The 15,919-nt window shown below is 41.1% G+C and overlaps 1 protein-coding gene across 4 annotated transcripts in view; it reads left to right on the plus strand.

Annotated features, from left to right (window-relative positions):
- Nucleotides 1-15,919, plus strand: part of PRKACB (protein kinase cAMP-activated catalytic subunit beta) — a 129,547-nt gene that overhangs the window by 59,449 nt on the left and 54,179 nt on the right. The window contains exon 1 of one of the 4 annotated variants that reach the window (XM_006120294.5): nucleotides 4,408-4,689. The exons of 2 other annotated variants lie outside the window; for them this stretch is intronic. In XM_006120294.5, coding sequence (XP_006120356.3) covers nucleotides 4,503-4,689 — 187 coding nt within the window. In that variant the 5' untranslated portion in view covers nucleotides 4,408-4,502. Of the gene's footprint in view, nucleotides 1-4,407; nucleotides 4,690-11,517; nucleotides 11,770-15,919 lie in introns of those variants that run through there. One more of the 4 variants, XM_006120296.5, reaches the window with a different exon arrangement.

Raw genomic sequence — 15,919 nt, forward strand, 5'->3', positions numbered from 1 at the left:
ATCCAGCCAGAACGGGTTGCTGGGGAACAGCACAGCGAGTGAAGAACCTGTGCCGCTTTGCAGAGAAAGCCTTGCTCAGCTGCCGGCCACCGGCTGGCCCTAGGGGAAATTGTGTTATTGCGGGGACGGGTCATGTTGTTTGAAAAATGTTCCCAAAAAAAATCATGCTATCACGAAAACGTGTTAAGCAGGCACGTGTTAAGCGAGGAGTTACTGTATCAGTAAAAAAACGAGTGGTCCTGTAGCAGCTTAGAGACTAACATTTTATATATATATATATATATATATATATATATATATATATATATATATAATCACTAGGGGGCTGTACTGCCTGCTTATTATACTTGCCAACCTCACTCTGTTGCAGCCACATCGTGGCCTCCTCTCCTGCCCATGCCTCAGCAGGAGGGGGACTACCACCAACCCTTCCTGCAGCCAGATGGTGGCTGGACCGCAGGCCCTACCCCAGTATTGGGGCCAGGGACAGGATGCTGTGGCCAGAAGGGGGTTAGGCCCCAATTGGGCAGGGAGTCTGGCTTGGCGGAGGGGGCAGGAGTAGGTTGGGGCCAGGGTGACGGCTGGGGATAGGAGGCAGGAGCAGGCAGGGAGTGTGAGGCTTGGCAGGGGAGGGAACGTGTGAGGCACTGGGGAGACAGGGCCAAGGCTGCAGGGGCTCTTACTTGTTTTCATGTGGCATGCTGCTTCCAGGCACCAGAGGCTTTACCTGCAGCTGTCTGAGTAGCGGGAAAAGCCTCCAACAAGTTCATAGGTGCACCAGCCGGGGAGGAGAAAGGGAAGCAGCAGTGCGCATGCTTCCCCGCAAGCCAGATCCAGCACAGAGTTGTGGGGCTTTCTCTCCCCTTTGACCCCCCACAGGAAGCCAGTGGAGTCTGGAGCGCCAGGCAGGCGGTAGCCCAAGCACACATCCTGAGGCAGGCAGCAGAAGTTCCCTGGGAGTTGGGGTAGGAGGTGCTGGGCCACGGAAGCCAGAGCTCAGAAGCGAGAGGCAAAGGGGGGAGCTGGAGCTGCCGCTTCTCCCTAACCCACCTGCAGGGGAACCAGGAGGCCAGCAAGGAGCCCAGGGGGTCCCCAAGGAGAGGCCAGGGCAGAACTCTGAGCCATGGCCATCTCTTCCCCTGCAGAGACTGCCAAGGCTGGGGGTGGGGGACAATGCAGAGTGATGTGATGATGTCACTATTGTCCCACAGGAAAATTTTTGCGAGAGAGAGAGACAGACACGAGGTTTTGTTTGCAAAACCCACTTGCTCAGATGAGCAGAGCAGAGTGGAGAGAAAAGGGGACCCTCACAGTTTGACAGAAAAAGAAGGGTGAGGGGAAAGGACCTATCAGTTGTAGTGCTGGTGCTAAAGAGGCTAATTGAGTGGACTGGAAGTGTCCCATACTAGGGATGCTAGTGAGTAGTTTACTACTTGACTAGTCTCTGGGGTGCCACCTACCCCCTTCCTCCGTTGTCCCTATCAGAGGTAGCAGGGTGAGGATAGGGGAGGCTACTCTGGCAGAAGCCCCTGTTCGCAGGGGTCTCATTGGGGAACTGGGGCCTGCCCGCAGACAGGGGCTGCTGCCGCCAAGCAACCCCTGTTTACAGTGGCTGGAGCAGACTCAGTTTGTGGTGGCTAGGGCTGGTCAGTCCCAGCTCCAGGAGCTACCCTTGCTATGGCTCTACAGAGTGCCCCTTATCGACTAATCTTATAGTTGATACAAATTTTATCAACTACATGATTAGCCAGATAACTGCAATTTAACATCCTTCTCCCATACTTAGCTTTTTATGTCACTTGAGTGTTGAATGTTAGGAAAGCAGATTTTATAATGGCCCATCCAGTTAATGTCTTTGTTCAAGCCATGAGAAACAGCGTCAAACTTGCATATGAAGGCCAGTTCTGCACTCTCTCTGTGGTATTGGTTTTTGAAATTTCTTTGTAGAATAGTGGTTATTTTAAATCCATTAATGAGTGTCCAGGTAGATTAAAATGTTCTCCTGCGGGTTTGCGTGTATTGCCATTTCTGATATCTGACTTGTGTCTATTTATCCTTTGTTGTGTGTGTGTATATATATTAGGGTATGTCTACACTACCCCGCTAGTTCGAACTAGCGGGGGTAATGTAGTCATCCGCACTTGCAAATGAAGCCCGGGATTTGAATGTCCCGGGCTTCATTTGCATGAAGCCGGTCGGCGCCATTTTTAAATGCCGGCTAGTTCGGACCCCGTGCCGCGCGGCTACACGCGGCACGGACTTGCTAGTTCGGATTAGGCTTCCTAATCCAAACTAGCTGTACACCTCGTTCCATGCAACATTCAAATCCCGGGCTTCATTTGCAAGTGCGGATGACTACATTACCTCCACTAGTTCGAACTAGTGGGGTAGTGTAGACATACCCTTATGTATTTGGCCAATATACAATGCAGTGCCCCTCTCCCATGTACAATTGGTGGTAGAGAGGGAAAAAGTTGACCTTGACAAAGCATAGAAGAACAGAAGGTGGTTTCACCACAAGTGAGAGGGTGTAATCAGGTGGGAGGAGGAAGTATTTATACCCTGGGAAGTTCTGGAGAAGTCTTCTCTCACTGCATTAGATCTTAGTTGCCCGTGCCCTCCCACAAATGGATTTTTTCCTAATCTGCTATGAGTAACCTTTTTCTTAAGGGCTAGGAAGGGATTTTTCTCTCAGTGCCCAATTGGCCAAAATGGATTGTTCTTTTGTGTTTTACTTTACCCACAGCAGGTCAGGGCCTGGTAGCCTAGGCTAATTTGGGTCAAAATATTGCAACGTAATAATTAACAAATGTGGCAGATGTCCAGTGCAAGTATGTGTTATGGAAGGGTACAGCGGAGAATGAATTCCCCCGCACCGTGTTCCTTTTCCATCTCCCTTAATTCTCATGGTGGGGAGATGGGTGAAGTCCCAGCAACAGGTTGATAGGGATCAGGTGCAGAGATAGAGGATTGATAGCACCTAAGGATGTAAACAGGTAACTGGTTAATTGGGCAGCTTCACACCCGGCCAGCCTCCTGGGGGGCATTCCAGCCCATCAAGGTCAGAGCAGGCTCATGCTGTGGAGCCCCAGGGCTGGCCAGGATGGAGCACACCCAGGAAACAGTGTAATAGGTCCTGCTGAGCCCAACTGGAGCAGCCCCCACTGGGCTGCACCAGGCCTGCCATGCTGCAGGGACCAGGCGCCCCCTGCAGGGACCTGGCTGTATTGAGTTGCCCTGATTTACAGGTTTGGGACCCATCACAAAGGTATGAATAAAGACATTACCTGCCTAGCACACTACCTTCCACATCCTAATGACTTAAAAAAACAAACGGGTACTTAGAGCAGGTGCAAATTGTTTTTCTCAGCTTCTTGTAACATGGATACTTTTATTGACTTTTTCCCTCCTTTTCCCCTCCTTCTCCTTGCCCCCAGTCTCCTGTTTATCTTGGAACTGGACCTTAAACTCCATTCATCTGAAGAAGTGGGTTGTACCCTTGAAAGTTCATGATATCATCTACATGTTTTGTTAGTTTTTAAGGTGCTGCTATACTATTCATTGTCTTTTAAGTTTTTCCAGTTACAGACTAACTCAGCTACTCTTCTGAAGTGGTTAAACATCGTTTAACTGGTTAACATTTTAAATGGGATTTTGTGTCCCTAATAGCAGGCCTCCTAAATAGGTGGAAATGATTAAGAGGAGAACTATGATGATCACTGTACAACTTACTGCTAGATATTCCCAGATATATTAAATGTATACAATTGCAAGCTAATTACATCTTCTCCATTGCCTTCTGTTTTTCTTCTGGGATGGTTGGAAAATGGATATATTTCTTTATTAAGGACTGGATGTTACCTTACTCAGTAAGTGGCCCCACTGACTTGTTGATAGACATTTGGAGGAAGCTAAAACTCAGCATGAGTAAGGTTGGCAGAATCTGGCTTCTTGTTACACAAGAACTATTCTTTAGCTTACTCCATTATGGCTTTCTAAATGTAAAAGGACAAAAGTGGTAACTTTGTTAATTTTTATTTACCATAAAACATCATTTGTTTTAACAAGTTAACCTTCTTGCTTAGAAGATTGTACTGTTGTAAAAAAATGTAGGGATACTTTTTAGTTGATGGATGTTTATGGGAGCTATTTTTAAATTTTATCTGTATTCTGATTTTTTCCTTCACTTTATATCACATGCAGTTGTGTATTTTCATTGTCATGTGTTTTTTTTTATATGAAAAAAGTTGTTAAACTCAGAGTTTAAGACAACTATTACAGCTCTTTTAACCGCCACCTTTAGCAGATACAACAGAGTTTTGCTAAGAAAAGCACCATAACGTGCTATTTTGTATTAACAGGAAGCAGAACAGCAGTAGTGGTTAGAAACACTGCATTCAGGAAGTTTGACACATGCATAAGTTCCTAGCTTCTGTTTAAGTTGTTTGAGCTCCTTTATAGATTGTCTAATGTTTTTTAAAGTAAATTATCAATGAATATAGATGGCAGCGCAGCGGGAGCTACCTTGTAACCAGTGCACAGGGACGTCCACTGCTTTGCAGAGACTTGAAGGGTTTGCTAACCGACTTTTTCATAGGCACTCTAAGGGTAGTTTACAAGAACAGAAAGTGGCTCTGGAAAATGAGAGCCATCATTTCTCTGAACTTGCTGCCCTATGGGACAGATCAAGTAAGTGTACTGTAGATATTTAATATTCAGTTTTTATGGTAATTAAAAGATTTTATGTAGTAAATAGACAAAACTACTGTAAATTCTATCAGCCTTTTTATAGTGTAACAGTAAATGTAGCTTTAAAGCAAGAGCTATTGCAACATGCAGGTGGAAATTTGATACTCTTTCACAGGGACTTGGTGTCTGGTAACAGAGTTTCATATGTGAGCTTCCTTTTTCTTAGACAAGTGTTGTTAACTTAATTTCTGTGTTTTTTGTAAGCTTTTCTTCCCAGTATTCCAGATCTAAATTAGATAGTTTTAGCAACAGTAGATAATTTACTTGTTTAAAATTGTGGGTTTTCTTTGTCTTTAATTTTGGAAGGGTGGATATTATGTTATGCTGACTGGGGGGTTAATTACATGACATCTTTTAAAAAATTATAGTGTCATTTTATTTTTATTGGATATTTCATAATCCATTTTGTGGTAATTTGAACACTAAAACTAGAGCATAAATTCATTGTTTACTATTTCAGATTAATGCAGTGTATTAATTTTGATTTATACCACTAGTTATCTATCACTTTAATTTTATAATCTTAATTCGTGAGTGCAATTTTATTTATATTGTAGAAAATATGTATGATCAGAAATAGGGCTCAACCAGGTGCATGCCCCCCCTTACTTTCTAAAACACACAAAATATTCAGAGTTCATAATTCAAGCCAAAAAATAACAAAGTTAATGAGATCAAACTGGTTATCACTGCTGTGTACATACTCTACTGTAAAACAAATAAGTTATTTAGGAATTTGTGTCCAGCCTGGGGTTGGAGAGGGTGAGGCACCACAGAGGCCCCTTGCCAGCGCACTCTGGGCCCGGGAATGGGAAGGGGGCTGTGCAGTCCAGCTCCTGTGGTGTTCCCCAGTCCAAGGTTGGGGAGGAGGGGCTGTGCGGGCTGGCTGGGCGTGACCATGTAGGGCAGCCATGCAGTACTGGGGAATGGGGGAGGGGTTTGGCTGTGGCCCGTGTGGGGGAGGGGAGAGCGGGGGGGGGGAAGGATGTGCTGCGCATCCCTGGTGGCGCTTGTGGGGGGGAGAGTTATGATAGTGGGACCAGCAGAGCTTCTCCCTCTCCCCGGTGTAGTGTTGGGGGCTGAGGGCTGGGGGGAGCAGTGGGGAAGAGGTGCCACCTTCATTGTCCAGCAAGAAGGCAAGCCCTGTCTCCAGCTGGCAACCTCCTTCCTGGTGCGGCTTCCCCAAGTGGTCACTCTGCAGTATAGCTGTTCCCTGTGCTCACTGCCCCCAGTGCTCATTCTGCAGTATTGTGTCTCTCTGAACAGCCCCCTCCTTTTCTATATAATGGAAAACAGTCAAATTCCAGGCACATCCTGTTCTCTTGCACAACCAAACCATGAATTTGCTTTAAGTTAGGATAAGAGAAAAAAGCTGCATACCAAATTTGGTGGTCTTAGCTGTTAATGTTTAGGAGGAGTTCTTAAACAAATGGACTCACAGAACAAGACACACAAATCTCTACTATATATAATATATATAGGGGGGAGGGAGGGAATGAATGTATTGTCTTATTATTTGCTAGCACATTTACCCAGTGTTACTTGGGTCATAACATAAGAATGGCCGTACTGGGTCAGACCAAAGGTCCATCTAGCCCAGTATCCTGTCTGCCGACAGTGGCCAGCACCAGGTGCCCTAAAGAGGGTGGACTGAAGACAATGATCAAGCGATTTGTCTCCTGCCATCCCTCTCCAGCCTCTGACAAACAGAGGCCAAGGACACCATTTTATCCCCTGGCTAATAGCCTTTTATGGACCTAACCTCCATGAAATTATCTACCTTCTCTTTAAACTCTATTATAGTCCTAGCCTTCACAGCCTCCTCTGGCAAGGAGTTCCACAGGTTGACTACAGGCTGCGTGAAGAAGAACTTTCTTTTATTAGTTTTAAACCTGCTACCCATTAATTTCATTTAGTGTCCTCTAGTTCTTCTATTTAGGGAACCAATAAATAACTTTTCTTTATCGGCCCTCTCCACACCACTCAAGATTTTAAGTAGGGTCATTAAGTAGGGGTTCAGGGAAGGGGGCTGGAGTAGTGGGATGGGGAGGTTGTAGGAGTCAGGACTGGAGGTATGAAGGGGCTCAGGGCTTGAAATTGGGGGTTGTAGGAGTCAGGGTTGGGTCAGAGGAGGGGCTTAGGGTGGGAAGTGGAGGGTGCAGAAGTCATGGCAGGGAATTGAGAGGTATGGGGGGGGCATATGTTGGGGAGGGAGAGGGGAATTGAAGGAGGTTCCCGGCTGCTTGGTGGGACAGAGGGAGCCATGCTGGCTCATCAACACATGAAAAACTTCCTAACAGTCAGCGTGATTAAAACTGGGATAAATGCATAGGGAGGTTGTGGAATTGCCATCACTGAAGATATTTAAAAGCAAGTTGAGCTAAACCAGGGGTGGGCAATAATTTTTTACTGGGGGCCATTTCAGAAATTTTTGAAGGGGCCCCTGGCTGCACCGGAAGGAGCAGGGCCTCAACTGGAAGGGGCGGTGTCACAAATCATTGTGACAGCAGGGCCACGATACTTCCCCGCTTTCCTACCCACAGATTGGTCTGAGGGCAGGGGAGCAGGTGAAGTCTTTGCTTCCCCCCCCCGCTCCGCCCCCAGAGATTATCCCTAGGCACCAATGCCCCTGGCAGTGGGAGAAGACTTCGTGCACTCCCCCGCCCCCAGGTCCTAATTGGCCTGGGGGCGGTGGAGCAACAGGGCCTCTGCGGGCTGGATCCACCCGCTTGGCTGGCCGGATTCAGCCTGAGGAGGCCCTTTTGCCCACCCCTGATCTAGAGTCTCGCCCTACTCAACCAGTCTCTTACCAGTTTTCCCACTCCTCCGAGTTCATTCTGAAGTATAAACTGTGCCTGCTAGCAGACTCATCCCTTTGAATTTATGAGAAACAGTCATATTTCAGGCAAACCCCATTGTCTTGATACAGCTAAACACTTAACCTTGCTTTAAGTCAGGGCTACTCAACTTTGGAAGCCCCAGGGGCACACTGATAATTGACTGCACATGCCGAGGGCCGCAACTTATATGCAAAGTTGCATATAAATGCAAATATATATGTAAATAGCTTCTATCACACTGACAGGCATGAATACAAAGTTTAAGGCATGACTACACAACACGCAGGCCCCATTTAAGTCAGTTCTGCTGATATTAATAAAATGAAATATTTTCCCGAATTCCACCCATGACAACACTTTTAATGAGCAATGACAGTCCAGGAATTTAACTCCAAAAATGCATATCAACACTAGACCCTATATTGACTACTTTTTGTTTTGTGTAAACCCAAGCCACATTGCGGAGCTGCAAACAAATAGGCTGTGGGCCACATGTTCAGTAGCCCTGCTTTAAGTTATCATAAGAGGAAGCTGCATACCAAATTTGGTGTCCTAGACATTACTATTTAGAAGGAGCTCTTGAACAAATGGACTCAGACAGACACACACACTCTCTCAAATATATAGTAGATATATATATTTGAATTTATTTTTAAATGTAACTTGTATTTATTTCATACATGAATTTGGTTACAGTAGTGGGTCAGAATGCCACAAGTAATTTTTATTGTTGAATGTAATAGGCTTTAGCAAAATCTTCCTATGTCATAGTATTGTGTTATGTAGAAAAGGCCAAGTTAACACACATGCCTAATGTGAATTTGATTTGTGAATGTGTATGCTTGGAATGGCTGTAATCTCAAAAGATGAAAAATGAAAGACAAACATGGAAACCAGAAAGTTTAGTCGAGAGACAGAATGGAGGTAGAGGACTCTGCTGAGATGGAAAGGGATAAACTAGTTTTGTGTTGACATAGAATTGTTGTGAGGGTAGGGATAAGTGGCATGACCCCAGGTACCTTAAACTTTTCACCTTAGCTTCATAGTAAAAAGTATGAAAGGTGCACAGACTTGGGTTTTGTTGTTTTTTTTTTTTTTTTCTGTAAAGGGAACTTAACAGGTTTCTTGTCTATGATGTGGGATTCCTCCGCATGTGCAAAGGGTATGGTTGAGGCATTGGGGAGGCCCTATCCATACTGCTGACCCAGAACCATGCTGCCCTGGATCAAGAGGGGCAGAATGGATGCAGAGGACTATGATATCGATTGTGTTCTCTCCGAGATCCCCATTGGGAGGACCTAATGTCTGACACTTTGGTATAGAAGGATAGCTTTACTATTAAGGCACAAGGAATTAGGGGTCATGGGTTCCATTCTTGGTTGTGCCATAACCTTCCTGTGGGAACCTTAGCAAGTTACTTAATTACTTTGAGTGTCAGATTCTCCCTTTGTAAAACAAGGCTACTACTTCCCTATATCCCCAGTTCTTCCCTCACCTGTCTTGTGAGATTTAATTCATAAATATATGTTGCACACTCATATGTTGCATACTCCAGAAGTAATATAATATAAAATTCCATCTAATATTCAAAATAGAAAGTACAAATCTGATGAACCTCTGAGCCCCATGATCCCCTAACATGTCTGAACCACTCTGCAATACTAAACAAGTGTGTCTTCACGAGAAGAAGATAATATGTTTCATCAGGCTCTATTTGAAGCTTTCAACAAATTTCTTAAATGTTGAGAATGTTACTTGAAAAATATTGTAGCAGTGTCGTTAATTCAATAGTTTAATAAAAGGAATAAATGGTATTGACCTATTAATGACTTCACAAACTGTGGCCTGTTTGCATATGAGCCTCTATTTTAAGACAAGCTTGATTGCATGACATGTTTGAGGAGGAAATGGAATGTCATATCTGTTGATGAAACATAGTGAGCGCTTGTTCTTAAAGTGCTATTTTAAGCAATAATTATGCACAATGGTTGTAGCATTTTTGTGTTAGCAGAGTTTGTGAACCAGTGACAGTGGCCATGAATATACATAATTTTAAGTTGAAATTTGCAGGTATTAACTGTAAATCTTTGCTCTGAGTTTAATCCGTAGACAAAGAATAATGCATGCATTATGTCTATATGTATCAGAGGGGGTAGCCGTGTTAGTCTGGATCTGCAAGCTACCAGGAGTCCTGTGGCACCTTATAGACTAACAGATGTATTGGAGCATAAGCTTTCGTAGGCAAAGACCCACTTCGACAGGACTCCTTGTCACTATGTCTATATGGTATATTTAGGACTCTTAATTCACTACTATTGTGGCTCTCAGGTCGATAGGAACAGTGAATGCTGGGATGTAGACAAAAAGCCTGTCTACCCTTAAGTGCCAAATTTTCTTGCTTTGCCTCTTCAGAAAGAAATACTGTACTAAATGTATTTTACTCTCTTTGTGTTTTTACAGAGTACAACATAAGCAGAAAAAGAGTAGTCTTGATCATATCAGACTGCATAATAGCTTTTCTTCATGTCATAGAATAATGTAGCATAAATATATATATTTATTGATAAGCACTTATCTAATAAGCAGCATAAAATGTTCATAAATGTCCTCCCACCTCTGCACTTGTTGTGTTCTTATTAACTGTTTAGGTGACACTACATGGTGCCCTACCTAGTAAATTGTTCCTGACCTCTCCCAAGTAAATATAATTCTAAAAGGAAATACAAGCAGGAGGACCCTTATAAATACTGAGGTGACTAATAAAAGTTTATTTTATTAGTATAACACCCACTGTTGTAATGGAATTTCCTGAATGTTCTTTTTCTCGGTTGAACTTGTTTTGCAAAGCACTTTTTGATGCAGCTACAGTACTTGAAGAGGAAGTTGCTTCTTTGTGGCTTTTTAGTGCATTTAGTTATCTAGACTTGTGGTTTAGTAGTATGAGTGGGTTAATAGGGTATGTATTCTGAACCTTGGGTTCTCTTCCTGGTTTTGCCGTTGACTCAGTGTTTGACCTTGAGCAAATCATCTGTGTTTGTTTCTTATTCTGTAAAATAGGTAACATGTATTTAAGAGTCTTTGGATGAGGTTATTTTGTGTCCCTTTTAGATGTGTGTGTGTGTGAGGAAGCCATACTCCTTAATTCTATGGGAAAACATTGACAGAGAGCACATGTGATTGGCCAATTTTTATAATGATGATTTTACAACAGGAACAAATTAGTATGACTTCAGCATGCAGAATTCTGTATTTCCTCTTCAGTTCCTGGGTAATTTAAATATGATCAGTTGAGCATCTACTCTACTTATGTTAATGTAGAGATAAGAGTGGTTAAGATATATTTTAATGCTGCAAATCCCAGTCTCCAAAATTGCCTATTTCCATTACTCATATCAACCTTCCATTTTCCCATAATTATTAAAAATGAGATAACATTAGCAATCTGGATTACACAGTTTATCAGAAGAGTCACTAATATTATGTATTTTTAGTGTATGTGAGTACTGAGATACTATTAAAATGTGAGGTGTGTAGGTGATTAATAGCGGAGAGAATTTAATTTCTGATTCAGCATGGAAATATGTTCAAAAAGAAGTTACATGCACTAACATGGAGTGTCTGTAAGCTTTTGAAAAAGAAACACAATAGAACTTCAGTGGGATAAATGCTAAATGTTAAATAAAAAATATAGAGGTGTATATTGTCTGGATGGATTAAATCTTTTTGAGTATCTTTTGGTTTGGTAGAACTCAATAGATAATTCTGGTCTAAGGTTGCCATGGAAACAACCAGTGCTTGATAGAATCGAGACCATCTTAAAACATCCTGGCTTTTTAATGCTCCCCCTTCTTCCCCCCTGCCATTTTCAGTTGCTTTAGACATGTAGAGGTAATGCTGGTTAGAAAACAAGTAGTCTAATGAGCAAAATTAAACATCCATATCCTGAATATCAATTTGGTGTTTAATACTGGTATTTCGTATTTGATAGTTGTTTCACATCTCCAGGAGTTCTTAATGAAGACAAGATTTCTGGATTTATGTGTGCTATCTGTTATACTTCTAGTGTATGTGAGTTTACTGGATCAGTGCTTGTATCCCTAGAGATTAACATAACTTCCTCAAGTGTTGGATTAATGTTATGAGCAATATGTTTCTGAACGCTAGCTTTTCAACATGAATGGTAAGTCTTTTTATTACCTATCACACTGCAGTGTGTTTTTATTTAATAATACTTCCTTCACAGTATAGAAAAATCTACCCTGTTATTCAGTCTTTCCCACATATTCAATAGTAAATAAATTAATAGATTAAGCTGTTTTCATAATTGAGTCTTTATGAGTAATAAAAATTAACAAATCATAAAGGTTTATGCTTTGTATCAAACATCAGAGTTTGTCTTCTTTGCTTTTCATGTTTCTTACTAGAAATAATCTCATTCTAAATCAGTAAATAGAAGGCATAACATTTCAGATGAAGAATTTGTAATGTGATCTTGAATTAAATCATTTATATAATCCTAGAATTTCCTTTGGTATACTTCATTTAATTCTATTAAAATTTTATTTAAATGTATGTAATTATAATTTGCAAATTTTGAACATTTTTAGTCTTTTACTACTGAATTCCATGAATTAATTTATTCTGATAAAGCTTTTATTCTGTCTAAATGGTGGGATAACAGGATTTTTGAGGTCATTCATGGAGGGAAAGAGAAATTCACTTAAATGAAGGCATTTGACATTTAGAATTAAAACAGATCTAGTAAATTAATTAGATAGATATTTACTTACCAGAAACTTGGTGATTGTTAATATAGCTAATTATCCTTTATATAAATATAAATTGAGATAGATTTGTGAAGCTGTTTATTCCATTTTGGGATATCAGTCAAAGTTGAATCAAAATATATAAGCCAAAAATACGATTTTATTTCTCAAAAATAATGTTTTGAAAGTTGTTTAAAAAATGGAGAAAACTTAAATCTATTTGTTTACTTGAGCTTTTCTTTTAATTTAGTTTTTTTTTTTTAAAGGATTTTGTTAAGATTACAAAAAGTAAAACTTCATAGTTTTGAACGCTTTGGAAATGGAAGTGGTTCATAACTCTGAAATGTTTATAATGCCGAACAAAACATTATGCTTATTCTTTCAAAAGTTTACAGCTGAACGATGACTTAATACAGCTTTGAAACTTTACTTCGCAGGAAATAAGTACTGTATTTATTTGCTTTGGGGGTTTTTGGTCTCCTCCTGCCTGATTGCATATTTCTGGTTTCAATCTGCATGTGAGATGAAACTTGAGAGATATCAAGATGTATCCCTCTGACACACTCAGAGAAAACTGTGTTGAACAGTCCTCACAAGCAGCCTTAGCACATCTTTTGCGCTCACTTATTGCTTCCTCATCACTGCACTGCTCTATCTCACCTCTTCCATGAGGAATATTGCTTCTTGCTGATGGAGGGGAAAAAGAACTGCGGAGATTTATCCCACATAGATGACATTGGATGTAGGAAAGACAGGTGAAGTTACAGTAACATCTGTGTTGTGGGGATCTTCCTTGAAATGAAATGCTTTGTTCTTTGAGTACTTGCCTATTTTAGGTGAGTGTGCGCCCATGTGCACAGTTGTAGGAGATTTCTGCCTAAGTGATATCTGTAGGGCTGACTGGTGCTTTCTGGAAAGGTGTTCCCGTGGGGTGGTATATTAGAGGCTTAAGGCATGAGGTTGCACCGATCGCTGTTTTGGTTAATGGCCATTGATTTATCTGTCCACAAAAATATCAAATTCTTTTTTGAACTTGCTTATATTTTGGCCTTCTCAACATCTCCTGATGATGACATTTACTGGTTGACTGCATTGTGTGAGGAAGTACTTCCTTTTGTTTAAAACAAACCTGTTGATTATTAATTTAATCGCGTAACTCTTGGTTCTTGTTTTATGTGAAGGGATAAATAACACTTGTTTATTCACTTTCTCCATGCGCTATTTATCATTTTATAGACCTCTATCATATTCCTCCTTGCATATCTCTTCACCAAGATGAATAGTCCCATCCTCATATTGAAGCTTCCATACCCCTAATAATTTGTGTTGCCCTTTCTTTTCCTTTTCCAATTCTCATGTATCTTTTGAGATGAGGCAACCAGGATGGCATGCAGTATTCAAGGTGTGGGGATACCATCGATATATGTAGTGGTGAGATATTTTCTGTCTTATTGTTTCTTTCTTTGTGGTTTCTAGCTTTTTTGACTGCGACTGTACATTGTATACTGTACATTCTCCCAGCTCATCTGATGGAGTAGGTTTTTCCCATGAAAGCTCATACTGCATATATTTTTGTTGGTCTCTAAGGTACCACAGGACTACTCACTGTACATTGAGCGCATGTTTCAAAGTACTATTTGCAGTCACACTCCGTAAAGATTTTAGAAAAAAAATAATTTAAACTACAGATGTAAAAGAGTAATCAGTTAGACGACTACCTGATAAGCTTAGAGTCATGCTGGGTCCCGGACTGACCTCCACTGCAGCTTTGCAGTTTAAAGGTAGTTGGAGCCAGGCTGCCTGTACATCTGGCACCTAATACATTTAAACTTCAGAGCCACAGTGGCCCCTTATCGACTAATTGTGTATTCAGTACAAATTGTATCGAGTACAAGATTAGTAATTTACTTGCTACTTAACATCCTTAATTTAGACCCAACACTTTGCATCTATAGTTGATTGTTTTCCAATATGCATTAGTTCGAATTTATCATAATTGAATTTCATCTTCAATTTCTTACCCAGGCACCATCAAGTATCATCAAGGTCCCTTTTTAACATTTTGCATGCTGCTTTGGATTTGAGTATTTGCAAACTTTACTACTTCATAATTTGTCTTTTTCCAGATCATTTATGAATACGTTGAACAGCACAGATTCTTGGGAGCCCATGCAAATTACCTCTATTTATTCTGAAAACTGACTATTTATTCCTACTCTTTGTTTTCTGTCTTGTAACCATTTACTGATCCATGAGAAAATGTTCCTTTTTATCCAGTGTTGCTCGCTTTGCTTAACAGCCTTTGGTGAGGGACTTTGTCAAGGACTTTCTGAAAGACCATGTCAACATATTTTGTGACCCTCTCAAAGAATTCTGATAGATTTGAAAAGGGAAATCATGGCTCCCAAAAGTTATGTTGACTCTTCCCCCACATATCGGCTACATCTAGACTGGCATGATTTTCTGGAAATGCATTTTCGAAAAAGAGCGTCTAGATTGGCACAGACGCTTTTCCGCAAAAAAAAGGCCCGATCGCCATTTTCGCAATCGGGGCTTTTTTGCGGAAAACATATCTGAGCTGTCTACACTGGCCCTTTTACACAAAAGTTTTGCGCCAAGGGACTTTTGCCTGAATGGAAGCAGCATAGTATTTCCGCAAGAAGCACTGATTTCTTACAGTAGGAAGTCAGTGCTTTTGCGGAAATTCAAGCAGCCAGTGTAGACAGCTGGCAAGTTTTTCTGGAAAAGCGGCTGATTTTCTGGAAAAACTGGCCAGTCTAGACACAGCCATCATGTTTATCTGCACATCTGATAATTCTGTTTTTTTGCTCTAGTGTTAAGTTGTTTGTCTGTAATTGCCAGGATCACTTAGGGAGCCTTTAAAAAAAAAAAAAAAAAAAAGGCATTGCATTAGCAAATCACAATTAAGTTTTGCAGTTTCACATCTGAGTTCTTCAGGACTCTTGGGTATACCATCAGAACAATACCATCTTGTTCTGGTGACTTCTTATTGTTAAGTTTATTAATAATGTTCCAGAACATCCTCTATTGATCCCTTTAATCTAGAACAGTCCCTCAGATTTGTCACCTAAAAAGGGTATCTCAAGTGTAGGACTCTCCTTCACATCCTCTGCATTGAAAACCAAAACAAATAATTCATTTAGTTTCTCTGCAATGGTCTTGTCTTCCTTTAGTACTCCTGCTAGTTCTAAAATATTCTCCAGCATGCCCCTTCTGTATCTTTACCCCTCGCATACATCTTGGAGGCTGATGGGTAGCACTTCCTCTTGTCTTTTCCCCCCACAATTTGATATGTGGCCACAAAAATTGGATTAATGGAGTCAGTCACATCAACTTTGAATTTTGTAATTTAAATAGTTTATTTTTATCATAGATTTTTGTTTTTGGGGGGGGACTGTTTTGCTCATAAATTGGATTAAAAGAGGATGCATATTCTGTGCGTCCATGAGGTAATGTAACTGGAACCGCTGCATCATAATTGCATTATTAGGTCCAATGCTGACAACACTAATTCTTCAATCCATGCCCTCACAAAGCAGTTAG

This window comes from Pelodiscus sinensis, chromosome 9 (assembly GCF_052426305.1).
Source record: "Pelodiscus sinensis isolate ZL-2025 chromosome 9, ASM5242630v1, whole genome shotgun sequence".
NCBI lineage: Eukaryota > Metazoa > Chordata > Testudines > Trionychidae > Pelodiscus > Pelodiscus sinensis.